Raw genomic sequence first — 22,936 nt, forward strand, 5'->3', positions numbered from 1 at the left:
TTTCCTGTGTATTTATAATCTGGCTTAAGCATGACAAGAGACAATAACATATGAGAGCATGGAAACAAATCATACACAAAATGCAAATCATCAAGGCAGCACTTTTACATTTTTGTCCATTTAAACATAATCAAATATATGAAGTTATGGAACAATGTTTTTTTTAAATTTCTTTATTGATTAAAGTGTTACATATGTGTCCTTAATCCCTCATTACCTCCTCATCCCCCCCACTCATGCCCTCACCCCCTGGTGTCTGTATCCATCGGTTAGGCTTATATGCATGCTTACAAAGTCCTTTGGTTGATCTCTCCCCCTTACCCCCACCCTCCCCTACCTTCCCTCTGAGGTTTCATGGTCTGATCGATGTTTCTCTGTCTCTGGATCTGTTTTTGTTCATCAGTTTACGATGTTCTTTATATTCCATAAATGAGTGAGATCATATGATATTTATCTTTCTCTGCCTGGCTTATTTTCATTTAGCATAATGCTCTCCAGTTCCATCCATGCTATTGCAAATGGTAAGAACTCCTTTTTTATAGCAGCGTAGTATTCCATTGTGTAGATGTACCACAGTTTTCTAATCCACTCATCTGCTGATGGGCACTTAGGCTGTTTCCAAATCTTAGCTATGGTGAATTGTGCTGCTATGAACATAGGGGTGCATATATCCTTTCTGATTCGTGTTTCTAGTTTCTTGGGAGTTCCATTTTTAGTTTTTTGAGGAAACTCCATACTGTCCTCCACAGTGGCTGCACCAGTCTGCATTCCCACCAGCAGTGCACGAGGGTTCCTTTTTCTCCTCATCCTCACCAGCACTTGTCGTTTGTTGATTTGTTGATGATAGCCATTCTGACAGGTGTGAGATGATACCGCATTGTCGTTTTGATTTGCATCTCTCTGATGATTAGTGACTTTGAGCATGTCTTCATATGCTTCTTGACCTTTCTTCTGTCTTCTTTCAAAAAGTAGCTATTTAGGCCCGTTGCCCATTTTTTGATTGGGTTGTTTATCTTCCTTTTGTTAAGTTGTATGAGTTCCCTGTAAATGTTGGAGATTAAACCCTTATCGGTGATGACATTGGCAAATATGTTCTCCCATGCAGTGGGCTTTCTTGTTGTGGAACAATGTTTTCATAGAAACTTCTCATTTTCTACTTGTTAGGTTATTTACATTCAGTTAACGTTTAAAATTTAAAATGTTAAATTTTAAAAGCTGTTTGTAATGGTACCTTCAGCTCACAGTTTACCTCTCAAGGATGTACATCCTATAGCTAAATTTTCACTTTCATTTATGTTTAGAGAATTGTATTGATACTGCATCCAAATACATGCTTTTATTCCATTAAAGGGATAGTAGATATCATTAAAATTATTTTGCTTCATTGACAAAGACACTGGAAATTATAAAGCATCTTTCATTATTTTTAACAGACTTTTCTTGGCTCCTGCACCACCTCTAAGAGACACAAAGAAGGTAGTGAAGGTGAGGGTGAGGGTGAGGGTAGGGGAGTATCTTCATTTCACAGATAAGCACAGGAAAGGAATAACAGGTAAAGGACATAGCCATGATCATTATGAAGGTCAAAAACATCCAAGCTGCAGCTGCTATTGGTAAATTCCTAAATTACTACCTTATATTTCTATTCTTTACCAGACAAATCTATATTTAAATGTTTCTATTATGAAAACTTATTCCCTAGCATAATTTGTTTAGAGTCTTTTTCTCTATACTCAGCAAATTTCATTTCTAGGCTGGTGCAGTAAAAAAAAAAAAAAAAAAAAAAGAAAGAAAGAAAGAAAGAAAAATTCCCAGGTCAAATCCAGGCTGTTCAACAGGGTCCAGGCCTGACTGATGAAGCATAGCTGCATTTGTTTGCTATCTTGTGGGAGAGTGAGCACAGAGGCAAGAGGTAGGGGGGCAGGAAAAGGTGCTGATATGGGATATTCACAATCTCATATTCCACAGGAAATTCCCAGGAAGACTCAGAACAAAACCAAGGTCCTTGAAATCCATGCCATTACATGTCAGGCAATTACTTACTAAATACTAGGGCTCAGATGGCCTTGTAAGAAAAACAGACCAATCAACAACATTCTCTTAAAATTATCTTTGCAGAGCGAAAGTCCTTAATTTTGCCAAAATCCAAATCAGTAGTATTTTCTTTCACAGATTGTGCTTTTGGTGTCAGGTTTAACAGCTCTCTTCTCCTATGTGTTCATAAATAACTTTCTATGTTTTATGTTTTACATGTAGATCTATGGTTCATTTTGCATTAAATTTTGTATCATGTGTTAGGTTTAGGTTACGGTTCACTTTTTTTGCCTATGGATACCCAATTGCACCAAAACCAATTTTTGAAAAGTTTATCCTTTCTTTCCTGTTTTCTCTGCACCTTTGTTGAAAATCTATTGGCTGTATTTCTATGGGTCTGTTTCTAGACATTCTATTTCAGGGGCCAGCAAGGTAAAGCCCTTGGGCCAAATCTAGCCTGCTATCTATTTCTGTACAGCCTACAAGCTAAGAATAGTTTTTACATTTTTTAAATGGTTTTGAAAAATCAAAAGAATAATATCCCAAGAAATGTAAAAATTATACTAAATTTAAATCTGACTGTCTATAAATAAAGTTTTATTGGAACTCAGCCATGTCCATTCATTTACATCTATAACTGCTTGTGCATAGTTGCAACAGAGACTGTATGACCCATGAAGCCTAAAATATTTACTCTCTGGCTCTTTACAGAAAAGGTTTGCCAAGCCTTGGTCTAGGATATGAGGATTATTATGCAACATCCATGCAGAACCTCAGAGGCTCTCTGAATGCCACTATAAAAAAATACTGTAAGGACAGAAGCTTTAAATAGAACCTCTGAAAGCCCTGAGGAAGGCAGAAAAGGAATGCATTTAATAGCCAACTGCCCTTTCCAACTAGGGCTGCAATATAAAAGCCTTAAGCAAAACTATTCTTAAAAGGATGAATTTTACTGTACTATACAGTTAACTTAAAACAAGGGAAACTTAAGTCTAAAGGGTATTTATTTTTAATGACATTTTTTTCTTAAATGTCTCCATGAATCATAAACTATGAAAAAATATTTCAAATGTAAAAGATGGTAGGTTAATGTCATGAATATAAGGTATTTTTATAAAAATCTTTTGGAAATTTTCAACTTGAGTAATCAATTTTTTAAAAGTGTGGACACCAGGGGATAGGAAGAGATTAACCAAAGAACATATATGCATATATGCATAACCCATGGACAGAGACAATAGCGTGGGGAAGGTTTGGGGTGGGGTGGGGATTTGGTGGAGGGGGCAGAAAGGGGGAAAATAGGAGACATCTGTAATACTGTCAACAATAAAAAAGGAAAGAAAAAATGTGAATACCTATCAGATTAGCAGATATTAGAAAAAAATGACAATGTGCAGGGATGACAAGGACAGGAGAATATAATTGCATATACTTCTGTGGGGAGACTAAATTGGCACAATCGTTCATAACATCACTAAAAGCACTTGGGCAGCATTACATTTAGCAACTTATCATCAGGAAATAATAACTGCTAACAATTATACAGCACTTACCATGAGACAGGCATTCTAAGAGCTTTATCTACTTTAACTTGTTTAATCTTTACAACACCAGGAGGTAGGTACTGTCATCATCCCCATTTCACAGATGTGAAAACGGGCACCGAGAGATTGAGCAACTTGCTCAAGGTTACACAAGTAATGGAAGATAGCAAAAATAATTAACATGCAGGAGGATTTATAAACAAGATGGTGACTAGATGCAACATTGTCTAAAATAGGGAAAAACCAGAAACAAGCTAAATATAACAAGACTGTGGTATTTCATACATTAGGATACTAATGAAGCATTTAACCATGTGGCCAAAGATAAGCATGATATATTTTGGATAAAGAGGGTTAATAAATAGTGTATGATATAATCATATTTTATTTTGAACTGGGTGGTGTGTGTGTGTAAAAAGTCTGGAAGAATATAGCTTGAATATTTAGAGAGGTATCTGAAGGTGGTGAGGTCACAGGTGACTTAGACTTTTCTCTTTTTCTATATTTATCTGTTTTGTTCTCATTTTTTCTTCGAGTAAGTATTATTTCTATAATTTTAAAGTATTACTTAAAAGTGCATGCCACTTGCCATCTCAGAAACTGGATTTTAATAAAATGCAAATATGAATGTAAAAACTTTGAGACACTTTAATAAGACCGGGACTATACAACTATAATAAATTACTTTAATCCTAATAGAAGTTAAATAATGAAGAGGAATTTCAGAGAAAGTACTGGCTTTAATTTCAGGACAGCTCAAGTACCAAGAGAGAGCTTGTCACTGAACATCTGTCTGTTCTTCTTCCTACAATAATTTATCATAGCAATAACTATCAGTTAACTTTTACATTTCTAAAGCCACACTATCTCATTTAATCCTCACAACAGCCCCCTCAGAGTAATACAAATAGAAAGGCAAGAAATAGAAAACAGAAAGAAAGAAAGCTTCTCTAATTTTGTATGGCACCTGCAGATTTTTCTCTGTGTGGCAGGAAAAAAAGTATCCTAAGATGCTGTTACAAGGCTTACTGATATCCTGCCACTACAGCACAGCACTCTGGAGAGAGATGACAATTAGGATGAACAAACACAGGGTCCCTTTTGACAGTTTTATGTAATTTGTGGTGGCTCATGAAACAGGGAATTTGCAGCAACTGTAACTCATCTATCTGAAAAATCTATAATCATCACCATCTAAATTTGGGGCTGGCATTGTTTTTTACTGTCTACTGGTAAACTAAAGAGAAGTTTTCTCCTGTCTCAAGTCCTACGTTTCCCATTCTCACTTAATTTAAAACCATGTGTTTGCGAGGATACACAAGCTCATTGAGAAAGTTTTGATCAAAGACCCTGTGTTGTGAGGATTCTTCTCAATCGTTCCACTGGCCTGGTGACTTGAAAGAGGAAGGCAAGCCGAAACCGGTTTGGCTCAGTGGATAGAGCATCGGCCTGCGGACTGAAAGGTCCCGGGTTCGATTCCGGTCAAGGGCATGTACCTTGGTTGCGGGCACATCCTCAGTGGGAGGTGTGCAGGAGGCAGCTGATCGATGTTTCTCTCTCATCGATGTTTCTAGCTCTCTATCCCTCTCCTTTCCTCTCTGTGAAATATCAATAAAATATATTTAAAAAAAAAAAAAAAAAAGAAAGAGGAAGACAAAACAGCAAACTGTATTCCTTGGGATTGCTAATGCTCCTAAGAGGAAATATGCTGTGACTTCTGTCTTGAGAACGGACACTTGCAGTCTAACAAGACAGGCCATATTGTAAGAAATACATCCTATGACATAAATGACTCATTTGCTGAACACTGATATTTTTCAAGTGTGTATAAACCCAAATGACCCCAGACCTATGTTTAACTTCTTTGTTCCCTCATAAAACATGTCCTTCTAATGGGTCTGTCAGGGTGTCATCATTTGCAGGGTGGCACCTGCTAATTTAGTCCTCCACCCTTGAAACCACATTTAATCCCAGCATTTGAGCTCTGCTAAAAGCCTGGGCAGTTGAGAGAGAAAGGGTCAAGGCCAGCAATCTATTTAGCTGATCGGCTCTCTTATACAAACCTGAGAGCCTTTCTTGAAATTCCTAAAGACATCTCTCTTTGAGGAAACATTCTTACTTCCTGTGGGGCGGGAAGAAGAAAAGTCTGAAAACATTTTTTTCATGAATAAATGTTTCAATAAATGAATGAATAGGAGGGAGGCAGGAGGGAAAAATACATATTAGAACAAACAATACAACTTAAAATCACAGAATAACTCAGGAAGGAGCTTAGGATTCCTGCCTTTAAAAAAATGGTAAAAGCGCCCTAACTGGTTTGGCTCAGTGGATAGAGCGTCGGCCTGTGGACTGAAGGGTCCCAGGTTCGATTCCAGTCAAGGTCATGTACCTTGGTTGCAGGCACATCCCCAGTGGGGGGTGTGCAGGAGGCAGCTGATCGATGTCTCTCTCATCGATGTTTCTAACTCTCTCTCCCTCTCCCTTCCTCTCTGTAAAAAATCAATAAAATATATTTTTAAAAAAATGGTAAAAGCAAGCAGAAAACTCAGTGGCACATGGGCTCAGAAGAAAAGAGGAAGGCAAACTACACTGCACATGGGAAGAAAGCAGAAGAAAGAAATAGAATGAGAGGGTTTTCAGGCATAAAAAGAACCAACATTAGCCCTGAGCTGAGCTCATTATTTTCTCTGCACTATCATCTCATTTATGTAGTGGTGACAATGGAATCAGAAAGTCATGGATGATCCTGACCCTAAGAGATCAGAAATGTGGACACCAAAATGCAAGCATCAGAAACAAATGGATGGGGTAATGGCGTAGCGATACTGTTTTCCTGATAAAATAGTGATAATGTCATTAATTTAGAAAGAAAATCCCACAGGCCCTTGCCCTAGATATTTAGCAACAATGGGTGACTCAATGAGTACACAAGTCACCTCAGGAGTGACTGAGCCTTTCCTACCACAAGCATCTGACTGCCCGTCCTGCCCCCTCCCCTCCCCCTCAGGAAGTTTGGACAGTACTGACCTGCCCAGCCCCCAAGTTCCAAGTTCAGGGTCAGGAGACACCTTTGCCCTGGCTCTGTCACTGACTTGCTGTGAGAACCTTGGGAAAGTCACTTTCACATCTGGGCCTCTGTTTCTCCTTTGTAATCTGGACAGAACACCCATGATGACACCTAACTCCCAGAGCTGCTGTGAGGCTGAGCTGGGGAGAGACTCAGGAGGAAAAAGGAGTGGTGATGAAGGGTCCTGGTCTCTTGCTGCCAGTGGCCCAGAGGGTCCTGCGCTGGAAACTTGCAGTCATGCAGGTAGATTGAGCCATTTTTTAAAATATTTTAATTGGTTTCAGAGAGGAAGGGAGAGGGAGAAAGATATAAAAACATCTAAAAACATCAATGATAGAAAAACCATTGACAACCCCTGAGCCACACCACCAGGCAGATTGAGCCATTATTAAGTTAAATGTTCAACTGCTGTCTGGGAAAGAAGGGAGAAAAACACACCGAGGTAGCGATAGAGGAAGCTGGGGTAATTAGTACCTAACTCTGCCCTCACCACAGGGCTAACTAAACATTTGGGCTCCTTGGTTTGATACATCCCTAGGCAAAGGTGAAACTCCCAGTTTGTTTTTTGTGTGGTGGTTCCCTTATACTTCTACCTGTATCTAATTCTCAGGGTTCCCTCTGTCTTTAGGGTGTAGGGTGTATCTATCACCCCAGACATCAACACTCTTTCCCCTTCCCTCCATCTCTACTGCTCCATGATTTCAGCCAATAAAATTATCCTTCTCAGTGTTGACTTTGATGCTGTTAAGTAGGTGTATACCCATGAAGAAATAAGTTGTGTCTGGTTTAGTAAGGGTCAAAGACACAGCTACACAGGGTATCCTTTTTACAAGAAACTAGAGGCCCAGTACATGAAATTCGTGCATGGGTAGTGTCCCTAGGCCTGGCTGGTGATCAGGGCCAATCTGTGGGGCAACCAGTGGGGCGATCAGGGGGCCCCCACTGGCACCCGCCTTGGCTGGCCTGGGGCCTGTGGGCTGGGGGCAGCTCCTGCATTAAGCATCTGCCCCCTGGTTGTCAGTGTGCATCATAGCGACCTGTCATTCACCAGTTGTTCTGCTGTTTGGTCAATTTGCATATTAGGCTTTTATTATATAGGATAGCTGAAGATCCTTATTTATAAACAGGTCACATGGAAAGCCCTTCCTCCCAGACCTTCCCAGGAGAGGGAAGTAGCTGGGAGGAAAAGACCAACACTCTGAGACCATGGGGCTGTAGGCCAAGGGCAAAACACTGTTCCTCTCCACAAATGGGCTCACTCAGCCCCAGGCAGCAGTGGCCAGGGCAAGGAGCACCCTTCAGTGGTGGCCATTGTCACAGCTGGGCCTGGCTTGATCCTGCCAGGCTACTCTCAGCCCTTCTCCAGGGAGCTTCTCTGATTGGAAACAGAGCCAGAGGCTTCTGAACCCTTTCAGCCACACTCTGGGCACAATCAGGAAGACAGAGATGGGGGCGGCAGGAACACAGATGAAGGAGCTATTTTTGAGTGACTGGAAATAAAAGCTAAACACAGGTGTGTTCTTCACAAGTGGAAATGTTCCCAAATCCACAAGAATTCTTTATAAATAAACTAAAAAACAAACCATTTGAGTTGCCACATTTTATCCTAGTTTCCAGGGACACACACAAATAGTCTGGGTCTTTGCACATTATTGCAGGAATTGCGGAGGGCTTATGGGCACTTCCACTGCAAGTTTCTGACCCATTTTCTAGAAAGCTACAGGAAGTGATAATCTAGGGCTAAAAATTAGCACAGAACCTGCCCTGTGACACCAGCCACAACACAGAAAAGCAAGGCAACCACCTTAACTGACTATGAAAGGAAAATACAATGGAATTTGGGGTAAATCGAGAACCTCTAGAGAAAAAGCAATAGATTCAGAAAGCAGCCATTCAGGTCTTTCATTTCAACTTAAATGTACAATAAAGATGCATATCCAAATGCATGTTGAACAAATGGTAAAGCTGTTCACTTTACAACATCAATGTCACACAATCATCTAAATAAACTCAGAGTGATTCCTTAACTCAGAGGAAGAGTTAAGAATCCTATATAATAAAGAGGTAATATGCAAATTGACCCTCACGCCCTTGCACAAGATGGCCGCCCTCATGTGGTCAAAGATGGTCACCACAAGATGGCAGGCAGGGGAGGGTAGTTGTGGGCAACCAGGCCTGTAGTGGAGTGCAGTTGGGGGGGACCAGGCCGGCAGGGGAGGGCAGTTGAGGGGAATCAGGCCTACAGGGGAGGGCAGTTGGGGAGGACCAGGCCTGCAGGGGAGGGCAGTTGGGGGCGACCAGGCCAGCAGGGGAGGGCAGTTGGGGGCAATCGGGCTGGCAGGGGAGCAGTTAGGCATCGATCAGCTGGCAGGGGAGTGGTTAGGGGGTGATCAGGCTGGCAGGCAGAAGTGGTTAGGGGCAATCAGGCAGGCAGGCAGGCGAGCAGTTGGGAGCCAGCAGTCCTGGATTGTGAGAGGGATCAGGCCTAAACTGACAGTTGGTCATCCCCCGAGGGGTCCCAGATTGGAGAGGGTACAGGCTGGGCTGAGGGACACACCCTTCCCCCTCCCCCCCCCCCGCCAGTGCATGAATTTCATGCACCGGGCCTCTAGTTTTCTATAAAGTCGGCAGGATTTGATAGACTCAAACTCCATTTCTCCCACTTTCAGCAGAAAAATTATTTATGGCCCATTTTTTCCCCTCCAAATTCTTATTGAAATCTCACCTATTGAGAATTCTGAACTATTTCAGGTAGATTTTTCCCATTGTTACCTACTTGATGTCATGGTGTTCCAGCCCCAGCAGCAAACTGGGCCCAGACACAAGAGCCCTTTCACTCCTGTTTCTAGGTCACAGAAAGAGCAGCTGGAGTTCAAGTGAAAATTCCTAGGGTTATAGGTACCACTCATTGGTGGACTCCTCCCCTGTGAGAGGCACTTTATACCCAGCATCTTAGTAAATCCTCATGGCAGCCCTGTGAGGCCAGCTTTATAGATGAGAATACTGACACTCAGAGGGGTTAAGTGACATTCCCAAAGGCCCACAGCCAGGAGTGGTGTTGCTGGGATTCAAAGCCCAGTTTTCCTGGGCTGGTGGCCTAGGTGGCACTTATCAATTTAGCATGCTGCTTTCAAACAACTGGAATTCTAGGTCATTCATGGGAATAAAAGTTAAAAACTAGAGGAGCACAGGATGTATCAAGAGACCTGATGTCACAGACCATATAAAATAATGATAAAAAAAAAATGATAGAGTGTAAAGGACTTTTTAAAGCAACGAGCTCACAATGGGCCTAAGTGCATGATACAGCATGAGTTAAGACTGGTGTATTATCAGCTGTTGAACAACCAGTTAAATGGGCAGGCAGAGGGCATCCAGGCAGCAGGAACATGGTCTGGGTCAAGTTAGGGAGGACACACAAGCAAGATGGGAACATCCCAGGAGAGTTCGTTCATGTAGAACAGTGACATATACCAAGGCCAAAAGGCCAGACCGAGGCCAGACAGACTGGGCCAATGAGTACAGGATAATCAAGTTGGGTTTTTAAAAAAGGAAAGTTACTAAACACTTTCACTGGAGCACAGGGGTTCCATGAGATGACAAGAAGAAGGGGCTGGGTGCTAGGGATGAAGTGGCCCTCCACCTTTGGCCACCTCAGGGCTCTCCTCCAGGGCAGGTGCTGGGGGAAGGACGAGGCCCAGGGAGGAGCAGCCTCCATCCAGCCTGGGCCTGGCTCTGGGATGCAGCAGGGCAGAATCCCTAGGTTCTGGTAATGCTGATCTGGGGCAGGGGGAGCAAGAGTCCAAATGACATGGACACTCTAGGCCTGAGGAGCAGGAACAGTATGCAAGCCAGGACAAGGGCCATGTATATGGCAAGGAGGGCAAGGCCATGTTCTGCAAATGTAATACTGATATCTATAAGCTGCTTCACGGTTTCCCAACTGCTTCCTAATACATTAAGCTATGAAACCAGGGAAACTGGGTGCAAGCTTTAGACACTCTTGCCAGAAGCCTTCCACACATGCCTGTTCCTTTCTCCCTCCTATGTAAATGGGACCAGGAGAGAGTCCCTTTCTGACTAAGCTCTTCAGAAAAACCTGATTCTTTTTATCAGACTGGATTTCAGGCTGGGAGGAAGGAAGGAAACAATCGAGATGAATGTGCTCTCATCATATGTAATCAAATGACAAGGACTGGAACAGGATATGTTAAGGTAGGAATAGATGTGTTCTGATAAAGGACTATACATGGGTTTTTTTCTTCTCCCCAAACCTTATTAAATATTACTGGTACATCTGGATTTCAATTAAAATGAGACTGCCCCCTTCAAACAAAAACAGGAATATGAGCCCCCCACTCCCACTGTTAAGAATGGCAGTTACTGATTTCTCTGCTTGCTTTACCATCACACGGGAAAGTGCTCTCACCCTTTTTCTGTATTTATGCTATTTATCAAAGTATTTATATTATGCCTTATACCCACTTAACAATTTCCCTATCCCTAATGTTAGGTTAAGGGTCTGCTTCAAAATAGGAAGTTCCCCATAAGAAGCAGCCTAGAGGAGGCACAGCCTAGGGACCACAGGAAGGATGGTAAAGTAAGAGAACCACTCGACCTCCTTGGCAGAAAGGAAGAGTAGGGCAGCATTTCCCCTCCTCTGATTTCCTCCTGCCATGGAAAACACCAAACACAGACAGAGATGCATTGAAATAAGTTTAGGGGAGGATATTTTATAGGTAAAAAGATGGACGAGTTCTTGGGCAATTATCAAAGCAGGGAATAGTTTGCTATTCCCAAAAGGCTCCTGTCCTTAACACTGTCTAGCATACCGCTTTCATATGGAGTGGGTGACAGGGCCAACTCTCTCCCTAAAATAATTTGACCTTTGGCAAGCTACTTAAGCTCTGGGGTCATTAGCTGCCTGGCATTGTTGGCTCAGGCTCTTTGTTAAATCCTCACCCAAGGATGTTTTTTATTGATTTTAAAAATAGAGGAAGGGAGACTGGAAGAGAAAGAGAGAAGGGGAGAGAGAGAGAAAGGGAGGGAGAGAGGGGAGGGAGGGGGATGGGGGGGAGAGAGAGAGAGAGAGAGATCAGTTGCCTCCTTTATGCGCCCTGACCGAGAATTGAACCCACAACCTTTTGGTGTACAGGACAATGTTCCAACTAACTGAGCCACCCAGTCAGGGCATTGCTTAGGCTCTTACACATACAGCCTCTACAGCCATTTCTTAAAGGTAACTTCCTTGATTACAAAGGTAAATCAAACATCACTTTTTGGACACCCTCGGGGTAGGAAATTGGGGGGGGAGCAGGAAACACTTTGGTTCACTTCTTCTCAGTAATGGCCAGAGGCCGTGGACCCAGGGCCTACTTCCCATGCTGGCCCCCTGTACTCTCTCCCCTCTCCCTAGACCCTCTACCCCTCTAGTCTGCCAGTGCTCTCAGGCCTGCATGAGTGCAGACAGCCATGATGCCTGTGCTAAGGGAATTACTAGGTGTACCGGTTAATAATGTGGATTGTTTTCAATAGATGGAGTTACACCTATGTTGATATATATGCGATTTGATATGTATGCTATTTTGTTGTATTGACAGCAAGCTTCAAAACTTCATATGTCAAATTTGCTGAAGGTGTTAATATCATAGATATTTTTACACTTAAAAATGTCGAATTTCATGCCAAAAAAAGAGCATTTGCGGGCAGTTTTAATTCATTACTTTATTTTGAAGAAAAAGTTATCGTATACTTCGGGAAACTTATGGTGAACATGCTCCATCTCAAGATACTTGTGAATGCTAGTTTAAACGCTTTAAAAGTGATAATTTCGATGTGAAAGACAAAGAACATCCAGGTCAACTGAAAAAGTTTGAAGACCAACTATTACAAGCATTATTGGATGAAGATGTGTGTCAAACTCAAACACAACTTGCAGAAAGATTAAACGTTGCTCAGCAAACAATTTCCGATTGTTTACAAGCAATGGGAAAGATTTTAAAGGAAGGAAAATGGGTGCCACATCAACTGAATGAAAGACAAATGGAAAACTGAAAAGTCATCAGTAAAATGTTGCTTCAACGGCATGAAAGAAAGTCTTTTTTTGCATCGAATTGTGACTGGCGATGAAAAGTGGATTTATTTTGAGAATCCCAAATGCATAAAATCATGGGTTGATCCAGGTCAACCATCAACATTGACTGCATGGCCAAATTGTTTTGGATAGAAGACAATGCTTTGTGTTTGTTGGGATCAGGAACATGTGGTGTATTATGAGCTTCTAAAACCAGGTGAAACCATTAATACTGATCACTACCGACAACAAATAATCAGTTTGAACCACGCTTTGATCATGAAACGACCAGAATGTTCCAGAAGTCATGGCTAAGTAATTTTGCTTCATAATAACGCACCATCACACACTTCAAAACCAGTTAGACACCAATTAAAAGATCTTGCCTGGGAAGTATTAACCCACCTACTGTATTCACCAGACCTTGCTCCTTCAGATTACCAATTGAACTGATCAATGTTTCTGAGCAGCACTTCAAAACGTACAAAGAAGTAGAAAATTGGGTCTCTGAATGGTTTGCCTCAAAACAAGAAAAGTTCTATTGGGACGGTATCCACAAATTACCTAAAGATGGGGGAAATGTGTAGCTAGCAAAGGACATTACTTTGAATAAAGCACTTTTGATGTTTCTCTTGAAATTATTGTGTTTTCTTTGATTACAAAATCTGCCATTATTAACCGGTATACCTAGTATGTGTTCCCTGCCACTCACCTGCATATAAGAGTAAAATCACCAATATATCTTAAAGATGGTTCAGTTTTTCATCATGATTGACCATCATAAAATTCCTGTATCTCAGAGGAAAGGCTTAAATAACTTATCTTTCAACCATCTACTTGGTGAGTAACATTGCATGAAAGCATAAACAGTACGTGGTCCAAGTCCTGTTAAGCTGCGTCACTTCATACAGATTTTATAGCTCTCAGTATGTTTACAAAACTCTGCCCATAATGATAATAAAATCATTCAACCTTCTTAGCCCAAACAAGGCAGGCAAAATTCTCTCAGGCATGCTACCTGTCTTTGATCTGAACAGTAAACATTCTTTAAGTATTTTCTGCCTGTGAGGCATGACCTGCTTTTTGAAAGCGTCTCCTTGGACAAACCATGACCTAGAGCTTTGCAGCTAGGGCCACTGTGCAGTCTGGGTCCTCCAGCCATGCAGGCCGCCTTCTGGGTTAGCCTTTGTGGGACAGACGTTTTCTGCCGAGCCCTGCAAATCCACAGCTGGCTCTCAGGCAAACAGAATCTAGTTGATTTTTAAATTCATTCATTCACCTAGATACACTGGACTTTGCTTGATCCAGAAAAAAGATGCAAGAGTCTTCCTGAGGAGTTCAGTACCATGAAAACCTAAAGTTTCAAGGGCTAAAAACAAAGCTTGTCCTATCTAGTCAATACCTCAAAGCAGTGCACAGTTTAGAAGGCAGGAGGGAACCTTTGTTTACCTTATTGATGAGAGTGACTATATCTCCTTCTTTGATTGTCAATTCATCATCATTCTGTGCCTCATATGGAAATATTACTTTGCAGTAATCCTTGGCTGTAAGAAGAAAAGAAAACACAATCTTTAAAATGCTTTATCTAATGAGCTGGCCCAGGCGAAGATAGTCTCTATCACATTAACTTCAGGGAAGAGAACACTTACAAGATAGGCTATAACCACTGCATAAAGGGTCACCCTCAGAAAACTACTGAAGATTGCTCATTTGGGGCTCATGCATATTTATTCTCTTCAGTGTTTTCTTGTTACAAATTATATGACGTCATGAAATGCCATTGACTGCTTTGCTTATTTCAGGCAGAAAAGTAAAAAGGTTTCCTTGGTCCCAGGAAAATATACCATTTTATATACTGTTTGGGTGCTTGCTTAAGCAGACATAATCTACAAACCGAGCAAAAAGCTTAAATTTTGCCCTCACTATCTCCTTCCACACATTGATAAATCAGAAACGGGGTATTTGTATATGTTACAAAGCTGACATGGTACTCAAAACAATAAAAAAGACTCATTATGGTACATCTTAAGAGACCGATGTTGATATATTTATATGTAAATATGTGTCAATCACAAATAGCCAACAAATACTGACCAAATGTTCTTTACACACCCATGTGCCATGGCATCTCTGTGGGAACCTGCCTGTTTATAGATGAGGCTATTCACCAGTGAGGATATGCAGCAGCCCTTGCCAAAGAGGGAAAGACACAAAGGCTACTCAAAATCAGTTCAAGTATGTTCTGAATTCTAGGCACCAATTCTAAAGACTAAATACATTTGTAAGGTGTTTGGTAAATTAAGACTTAGAAAACTGGGGTTTGATGACGCAGACAGAATGTAGAATGAAAAATTCAAGAGAATTTGTGTCTACTGGAACAGGTATTTATTATTCTGCATCAAAGTCAACAGTCCTAATGGTTTTAAATAGCCTTAGAGCCTGGCCAGCATGGCTCAGTAGTTGAGCATCTCATGGTTTGATTCCCAGTCAGGGCACATGCCCGGGATACAGGCTCAATCCCCAGTGTGGGGCGTGCAGAAGGTAGCTGATCAATATTCTCTCTCATCAATGTTTCTATTTCTCTCTTCCTCTCCCTTCCTCTCTGAAATCAATACCATTCATTCATTCATTCATTCATTCATTCATTTATTTATTTATTTATTTATTTGAGGCCCGGTGCATGAATTTGTGCATGAATGGGGGGTCTGGCCAGTCTGGCCAGGTGGAGGGGACATGGGTGGTTGGCTGGCCTGCCTGCTGGTCGAACTCCTGGTCGAGGGGACAATTTGCATATTAGCCTTTTATTATATAGGATATACAATGAGTGGCCAGATTATTATGCGTTCAGAGATCATAATAATCTGGCCACTCAGTGTATATTTAAATGGCCTTAGATATTTCACCCAAATTAGTCTAGTTCTTGCAGACAGATCACCTGGAGCCAATATACATACATATTATCCATACTACAATTTATGTCAATAAAATGTGTTATTATGCTTAATGTCACATAGTTATATATAAAGTAAAGGTAATAATAATTTGTAATACAAATACACTATGGTCTAGGGTTGGTCTAGATAAGATAAGAAGGAGATGGGAAGGAGAGATAAGAGGACTCACTTTGTTCCTATGTAGATGCTTTTGCTTTCTATTCAGTGACTCCAAGATATCAGTTACCTTCCCTATCCTAGTGCTGGAAACCTGTCGTCTTAGTTACTCTGGGTCCCATTAGCCTCACATTTTAATTTATTATGCTATATTAGAAAATAAGAATTTGTTTTACTTCTGAGGCCTTTGGGTCCTAATTCAGCAGTATTGGGAGACAAAATCATAATGTTGTTTTGGATGTACCAGTGGTTTTAAAATACTCAAAAATTAACATATAAAAAAGGTATTAACCATGATTTTAATTTTATAGTATATGGAATGAAGATGTTCCATACTTTAATTCAAAAATTTATTGAGTCACCACCTTTAAATAATATTTTCAGTTCTTGGGCCTACAAGTCACTCCAAGTATCCCTTACACCCTCACATTGAAGTGATAACCTAATGCCTGGAGAAAGGGAAGGGGGTAAAGAAGGATGGAAAGAAAAAACAAATATGAATAAGCACAAACTCAATATGGTGTAATATTGTTGTGGTGTTTTAGAGAAAGGCAAGATTACGTTAAGGAGAGAGTTCACAAAAGAGGAGGCATTTGAAATGTCTTAAAAGAAGAATATAATTCCAAAACCTTTTGGACATGGGAAGATATAAATATTAAATGAGTAGTAGACAGAGATGGAGAGGAAGGGAATAAAATTAACTTTGGGAGGCACGAATTTTTTAGCTATTCATAAATTAGATGAGGTTAATTAATCTAAAATCAAACAGGGATGAATACACATGTGCATACATAGAAATAAAGGCACAACTTATCCAGGGATTGAGATGATTTTGTCTATTTTTTCTTTAGAAAGATTTAAAAAATACGAATGAATTAGCATAAGACTGAAAACCTAGGCCAGTTCTTAAGTTTTTTTTCCCTTAGAGTCCTTTAAGAATCTGATAAAAAGCAATGACTCTCCCTTTCTAGAAAAAGGAGAAAAACACAGACACATTCAAAGGTGTAGAGAAAATGTGTTCAATACCAGAAGGTTTAAGGACCCTGAAACCCTTGCCTAGTTCGAGATCAAGATTCCATGTACTAATTGATTATTGGCTTCAAATTACAGAAGCATGTTCTATTAAAACCACCAAGAGGTCCATGATTCACACTAACCCCCCCAAAAAACACTTTATTTCAATCTCTAAACTTCTAGAAATTTACATGAAATTAAAAACAGACTGTTTATGGAATTGAACTCACATGCCCACATCCCATGACTCCCTTTATAATCTATTCATATATAAAAAAAAAACACCAACTTAAAAAATAGCCTAAACTTAAAAAAATAAAAGCAAAACAAACAGAATAAAAATATCAGCAGGCTGAATATATACACACACACCAAAGAAATAAAATTAAATCCAGGATGATTCTCTGGGCTCAATTTCAGGACACGAAGATAAAAAAACCCATGTGTCACAGAGTCTGGTAGGAAGCCTTCCAGAGGTGTAAAGTAACAGGTCACATCTAGAACTCTTTTCTTCTGGGTTACCAGAACTAAAGTAACAAGCTCAGTGGTGTCTATGTTCACCACCATCAAAATCTGAAATTCTTTCATTGAACTGACCAATACTATCTGAGACACTAGGGGTTCATAATCCCTTATCCAGAAGCCCAGGAGACAGAATTTTTCTGATTTCAGAAAGGGAATATTTTACACACATCATCTATATATACAAAAGCCCAGTGACCAAATGGCAGGATGACCAGAACGACTGGTCGACCAGTTGCTATGATGCACACTGACCACCAGAGAGCAGACGCTCAACCCAGGAGCTACCCCCTGGTAGTCAGTGCGCTCCCACAGTAGGAGTACCACTCAGCTGACCAGGAAGAGCGGCGCTCCCACAGTGGGCCCATCCCTGCAGGCCACGCCCCCACCAGTGCACGAATCCATGCACTGGGCCTCTAGTTAATATATAACATCCTCACCTGGGGCCTGGGGCTGCAACCAACCATCAAATACATTAAAAGTCTGCAACAAATGAATGATTTTTCATCCCAAGTGGAATGAATGAATGAATGAATGAATGAATGAATAAATAAATACTATACATAGATGCATGTTGGTCCAGGACAAATATTATCACCCAAGTGATAAAACCTTTTAATTTTCCTGATTTTTGTCTTTTGAAATTGCAATAAGGGTATGGATTTCTTCATATTCTGGGAAAAGAGACTGAGTTAAATAAGACTAGTATCTGGTTTTCAAGCAGCTTATAAACAAGGAGAGGAAATGAGGCATGTAGACACAGAGCTCTTGACAAAGCAACAGTGAAGAAAGGATGAGAGCAATGCACGCAGCTTAAAGCATCAGAGTATCAGAAATGGGGAAATCATTTACCAAAGGACAGAATAAGAATCCATTCTTGGAGGAGTAAAATGTCACTGGGCTCTGAGCAACACTCTGGGACTTTGAGTGGAGGAGTAGGAGTCGGGGTTCCCAACCATTCCTGATGACAAGGTTGATGTGGGGCACCCGTTCCTTCTATGCATCCCCAGGCCCCTTCCCTAGGGATCCCAATCAACAGGTCTGAGGTGAAAGCAGGAATCACAAGAACCCTGGTGACTGTCCTCAGCATGGAAGCTTAAGAAAAATTAGTCTAGGGCAGTGGTCCTCACACCTGAGTGAGCATCAGCCCTAGGTATAGGACTTGTAAAAACAGAACCCCCAAGGTTTCTGATTCCCCAGGGCTGGGGATCTGCATCTCTACCAAGTTCCCAAGTGCTTCTGCTGGTGGTCCAGTGACCACACTGTGAGAGCCACTGATCTAGCCATGAGTATAAGCAAAGATTCAATGCTAGAAAGGAGCAAAACAACTGAGGATATGGAGTGTGGACCAGTGTGGTGGTGCTGCTGGGGCTGGGGTGCTGTGTGATTGATTTAGATGGGAAGTCCAGTCCTTAGTCAGAGTCTGAGGATCCGGAGTTAGTGGGGAAGGATGGAATGGAAATGAGGTTTGTCATTCATTCAATACATATGATCTGATTGTCCACAGTGAGCCCAGTGGCAGAGCTGCAGCAGTGCCCTTGGGGGGCTTACTATAGTCTACACCAGCAGTTGGACACTGGAGAGAGTTTGCTCCCCAGAGGACACTGACAATACTTGGAGACATTTGTGGTTGTCACTGGGGAAGAGGAGGTGGTAAATGTTATTGACATCCAGTGGGTGAAGCCCAGAGATGCTGCTAAACATCCTACAATGGACACAGGATAGCCCCGCAACGAAGAATGTAGTGGTCCAAATGTTAACAGTGTCAAGGTAGAGAAACCCTAGTCTACATTTAAATCCAGACAGGGAAGCGAAACACAATGCCTACATCACTATTTTGTCAATGCCTTCCCCCATGAAAAAGCTGACTATGACCCAAATCATAAGACCACCTCTAGTCTTGGCTCCTGCTGGGAATGTGACTTTCAAATTATTTCACAATTATGAATTGACACCTTTTATTCTCTCACTTTAAAAAGAGAAAAAAAATTTAAAAGAAAGGCATCTGACAAACCTTTCTGTTCTCTAGTATGGAACAGATCACAGCTGTTCTCAATGGCACCTTCTCCTGCTCAGATGAAGAGAAGCTCTGAGTCTTTGAGAGGAAGGAAATCCAGGGATAACACAAAGGAGCTAGCTTTCTCCTCTAAGAGGCCTATATTTGGAATCCAGGTCTTCAGCAGCACAGGCATGCTGGGCACCTTTGCAGGAAGACCCCCCACTCTGAATCTGGACAGCAAGGTCTGAGTTGGGGGCACTTGGTGAGAGGTGCCTCCTAGAGAGAGGAGAGACCCCTGAGACATGGAGCCTGGGGGCTTTAGTACATATCAGGTATGGGAGGCACTAAAGCGCTGGGTAGGAAACACATTTTCAATTGGATGTGCTCAAATATGAGTGGGCTTTGGGGAAGGTAAGTGAACAAAAACACCTGTCCTGGAAAAAAGAGAATAAAAGAGTTCCCAGGTAAGGTTGGAAAAGCCAACATAAGGGAGCTGACCATTCCCCCCTGCTCCCCTATTTAAACATGTGGTGAGAAAGCAAAAATTAGCTCAGTCTGAGAAAGTAAAAACCTGCCCAGCCATTCGTCAGGCTGAGGCCACAAACGCAGACCCTGCCAGCTGCAAAGTGAACATGGGAAATCGTACTTCTCCTAAGCATATGCTACAGCTGGAAAGGATCCGAATAAGTCCTGCTTTCTACTTTTTTGTAATCATCACCTGACAACATGTTTATTGATTTTAGACAGAGAGGAAGGGAGGGAGGAGGAGAGGAGAGAACAGAAGGGAAGGGGAAGGGAGGGGAGAGGAGGGGAAAGGAGGAGAGAGGAGAGGAGAGGAGGTGAGAGAAGGGGAGAGGAGAGGGGTGGGGAGGGGAGGGGAGAGGGGAGGGGAGAGGGGAGAGGGGAGAGGACAGGAGAGAGGAAACTAGTAAACTAAATCATTTCTAATTCTTCATTTGCTCAACCACCATTTGTTATGTGCCCACTGAGTCCATGGCATTTTTCTAGGCTATAAGGTGGGGATATCGAGTAGAAGCCACAGCCCCCACCTTAAGGGACCAATGAAACCCACAAGGCACCATGTGTCACTATCACAGGGGACAATTCAATGAAGCAAGTCAATGAACAAGGTCATTAGAAAGGTGGTATGGTGTCCAGTGATGAAGTGAGGGGAGGTTAGGCAGGAAGGTTTTAGCCTTTGCCCCCCAATCATTTATTCAGAAGCCTGATCTGCCTTTGTACAAAACCTTTCAAGGATTCTCTTTTTCCTAATGCACCTGCTCAACTGGTCTTCTGAATGTCTAAGACTGAACTGTTTGTTCAGAAAGAGGCTAAATAGTCCTTTCTCTGAGCTTTTCTTTAGCCCACAGAGGCCACAAATCTGCATCACTTGTAGTAAGGAAGAGAGAAGTTCCAGATGTGGTGAGCTGGAGGAACCTCGGGGCAACTTTGCTTATGAATATTTAGACAGTTTTCCTCTTGTTATGAAAATCATGACAATCTGTTCCCCAGCATGTGTTTCAGATGAATTTTAATATCATAAAAGCTTTATTGGGAAAGGGGAGATGATGTTAGCTGTTCAAATAAATCCTGATCAGCTGAGTTTCACTTTCACTCAGAAAATACCAATTGACATGAACATTTTTTGAATCATTGTAACTCTTGGTCCTGATGGGAGTTTGTATTTAGCATGCTAAGGAGGCAGCTATGTAGGAGGGAGCTTCTCTCCTCTGTACTGCTGGGAAATTTTTGACATGTTTGTCTTCCAACCATAAGGAAGGAGGATGCACTATTCCCAAGCTCAGGGTCATTTCTAATTTTTGGTCAGCACACTGTGTCCTTCCACCTGAACATGGGTGTTGCATCAAAATCCAGAAGTAGCAAAAGTTCCATATGGAAAGGGCTTTTTAGTGGACTAGGGTGCCTCATGGACATTACCCTATGTAATAAAAGGCTAATATGCAAATTGTCTCTATGGGCGGGAGTTTGACCAACTGGGAGTTAGATGTGCACTGTCCACCAGGGGGTGGCGTGGAACATGGCAGGCTTTGGCGACGTGGTGATGGCAATGGGCAGCAGTGGAGGAGCTGCCAGCCCCTATGGGCCCTGATGAGAGCAGGACCATGGCAGGATGGTGGAGTAGGTGAGCGGGCGGGGCCAAGCCAAGGTGAGTATGAAGGGAAGCCCCAGCCAGCAGTGGGGGGAAGGGAGGCCCCGGCCAGCAGCTGGCAGCCGCTAGGGACCCTACCAGTGCATGAATTTCATGCACTGGGCCTCTAGTGGAAGAATAATTACCCCAGAATTTGCTCTCTAAATGAAAGCCAGAGTGTATGTGAGGGGTGAGATTAAACTGCAGAAATTCCTGCTCGGGGTAGATGGAAAATGTTGGCCAATACACATCCCTCCAGGCTTCACTGGCAGTGATAATTCTCCTTCCTGACCTACTACCCTCTTACAGGAATATTTACACCTATGCCCGATGACATCATCTCATGTTCCTCCCAAATTGTTCAGATCTTCCTTTTGTCTCTCCCCTCCCGCTGCTCACTTCTCTGAATGCAGAAACCTTTCCCTCTGAATTGTAACACTTTTGGAATTGAATCAGAGGATGCAGATGCTGAGAGGAATCTCGAGGGTTCTCTCTAGTACAAGCCTCTGACTTCACAAACAAAATAGACAATGAAATAAAATTATGTGCCCAAGACATCACAGCTAATAACAGAGTTGGTCCTAGAATGTGTGCTTTCTGACTTGGCCAAAACACACAACCCAGCCTCTGTAAAACCCCTCTTTATTAATAACCCATCCCTCCCACCATGATGCTTCCAGAGAGCCAAGTGGGTGGACATAATTAAGAGATGTCTGGCTCAATGGATAGAGCATTGGATTGCAGACCAAAGGGTACTGGGTTCGATTCTGGTCAAGAGCACATACATTGGTTGCAAGATCCTTCCTGGCCCAGGCCCTGGTCAGGATACATGCAGAAGGCAACCAGTTGATGTGTTTCTCTCACATTGATGTTTCTCTCTCTGTGTCTTTCCCCCTACTTTCACTCTCTCTAAAAAAAGAAATTGAAAATATCCTCAGGTGAGGATTAACAACAACAAAAAAGTTATTTGTAGGACTGAACAAGGCATGGGCTAGAGCCACAACTCTCCCACATGCTTAAAGGGGCTGAGCATTTGCAACTGTGTTAACATCCAGGGCCAGAAAGCCCATCTTAGGTCCCAGGATAACTCTCAACCTACACCAGTGGTCGGCAAACTGCGGCTTGCGAGCCACATGCGGCTCGCAAGGCGCAGTTTGCCACTCTGTTGACTAATGAGTTTGCCGACCACTGACCTAGACTCTCAATTCCAATAATTACAGGCTATTGTTGTTCCTTGTGATTAAGCCCCTATCCCAGTGGTCAGCAAACTCATTAGTCAACAGAGTGGCAAACCGCGGCTCACGAGCCGCATGTGGCTCGCGAGCTGCAGTTTGCTGACCACTGACCTACACCATCCAATTGGTGGCCACTAGGCACATGGGGCTACTGAGCACTTGAAATGTGGCTACTCTGAGTTAAGATGT

General features: G+C 42.2%; 1 protein-coding gene across 15 annotated transcripts in view; it reads right to left on the minus strand.

The window, feature by feature from the left end:
• Nucleotides 1–22,936, minus strand: part of SH3KBP1 (SH3 domain containing kinase binding protein 1) — a gene marked incomplete at both ends in the record, with an annotated part of 338,781 nt that overhangs the window by 83,446 nt on the left and 232,399 nt on the right. For all 15 annotated transcript variants that reach the window (XM_080652031.1, XM_080652040.1, XM_080652036.1 and 12 more), the window contains one exon: nucleotides 14,168–14,262. In XM_080652031.1, coding sequence (XP_080508157.1) covers nucleotides 14,168–14,262 — 95 coding nt within the window. The remainder of the gene's footprint in view (nucleotides 1–14,167; nucleotides 14,263–22,936) is intronic.

The sequence above is a fragment of the Plecotus auritus genome (genome assembly GCF_963455305.1).
Source record: "Plecotus auritus genome assembly, chromosome: X".
NCBI lineage: Eukaryota > Metazoa > Chordata > Mammalia > Chiroptera > Vespertilionidae > Plecotus > Plecotus auritus.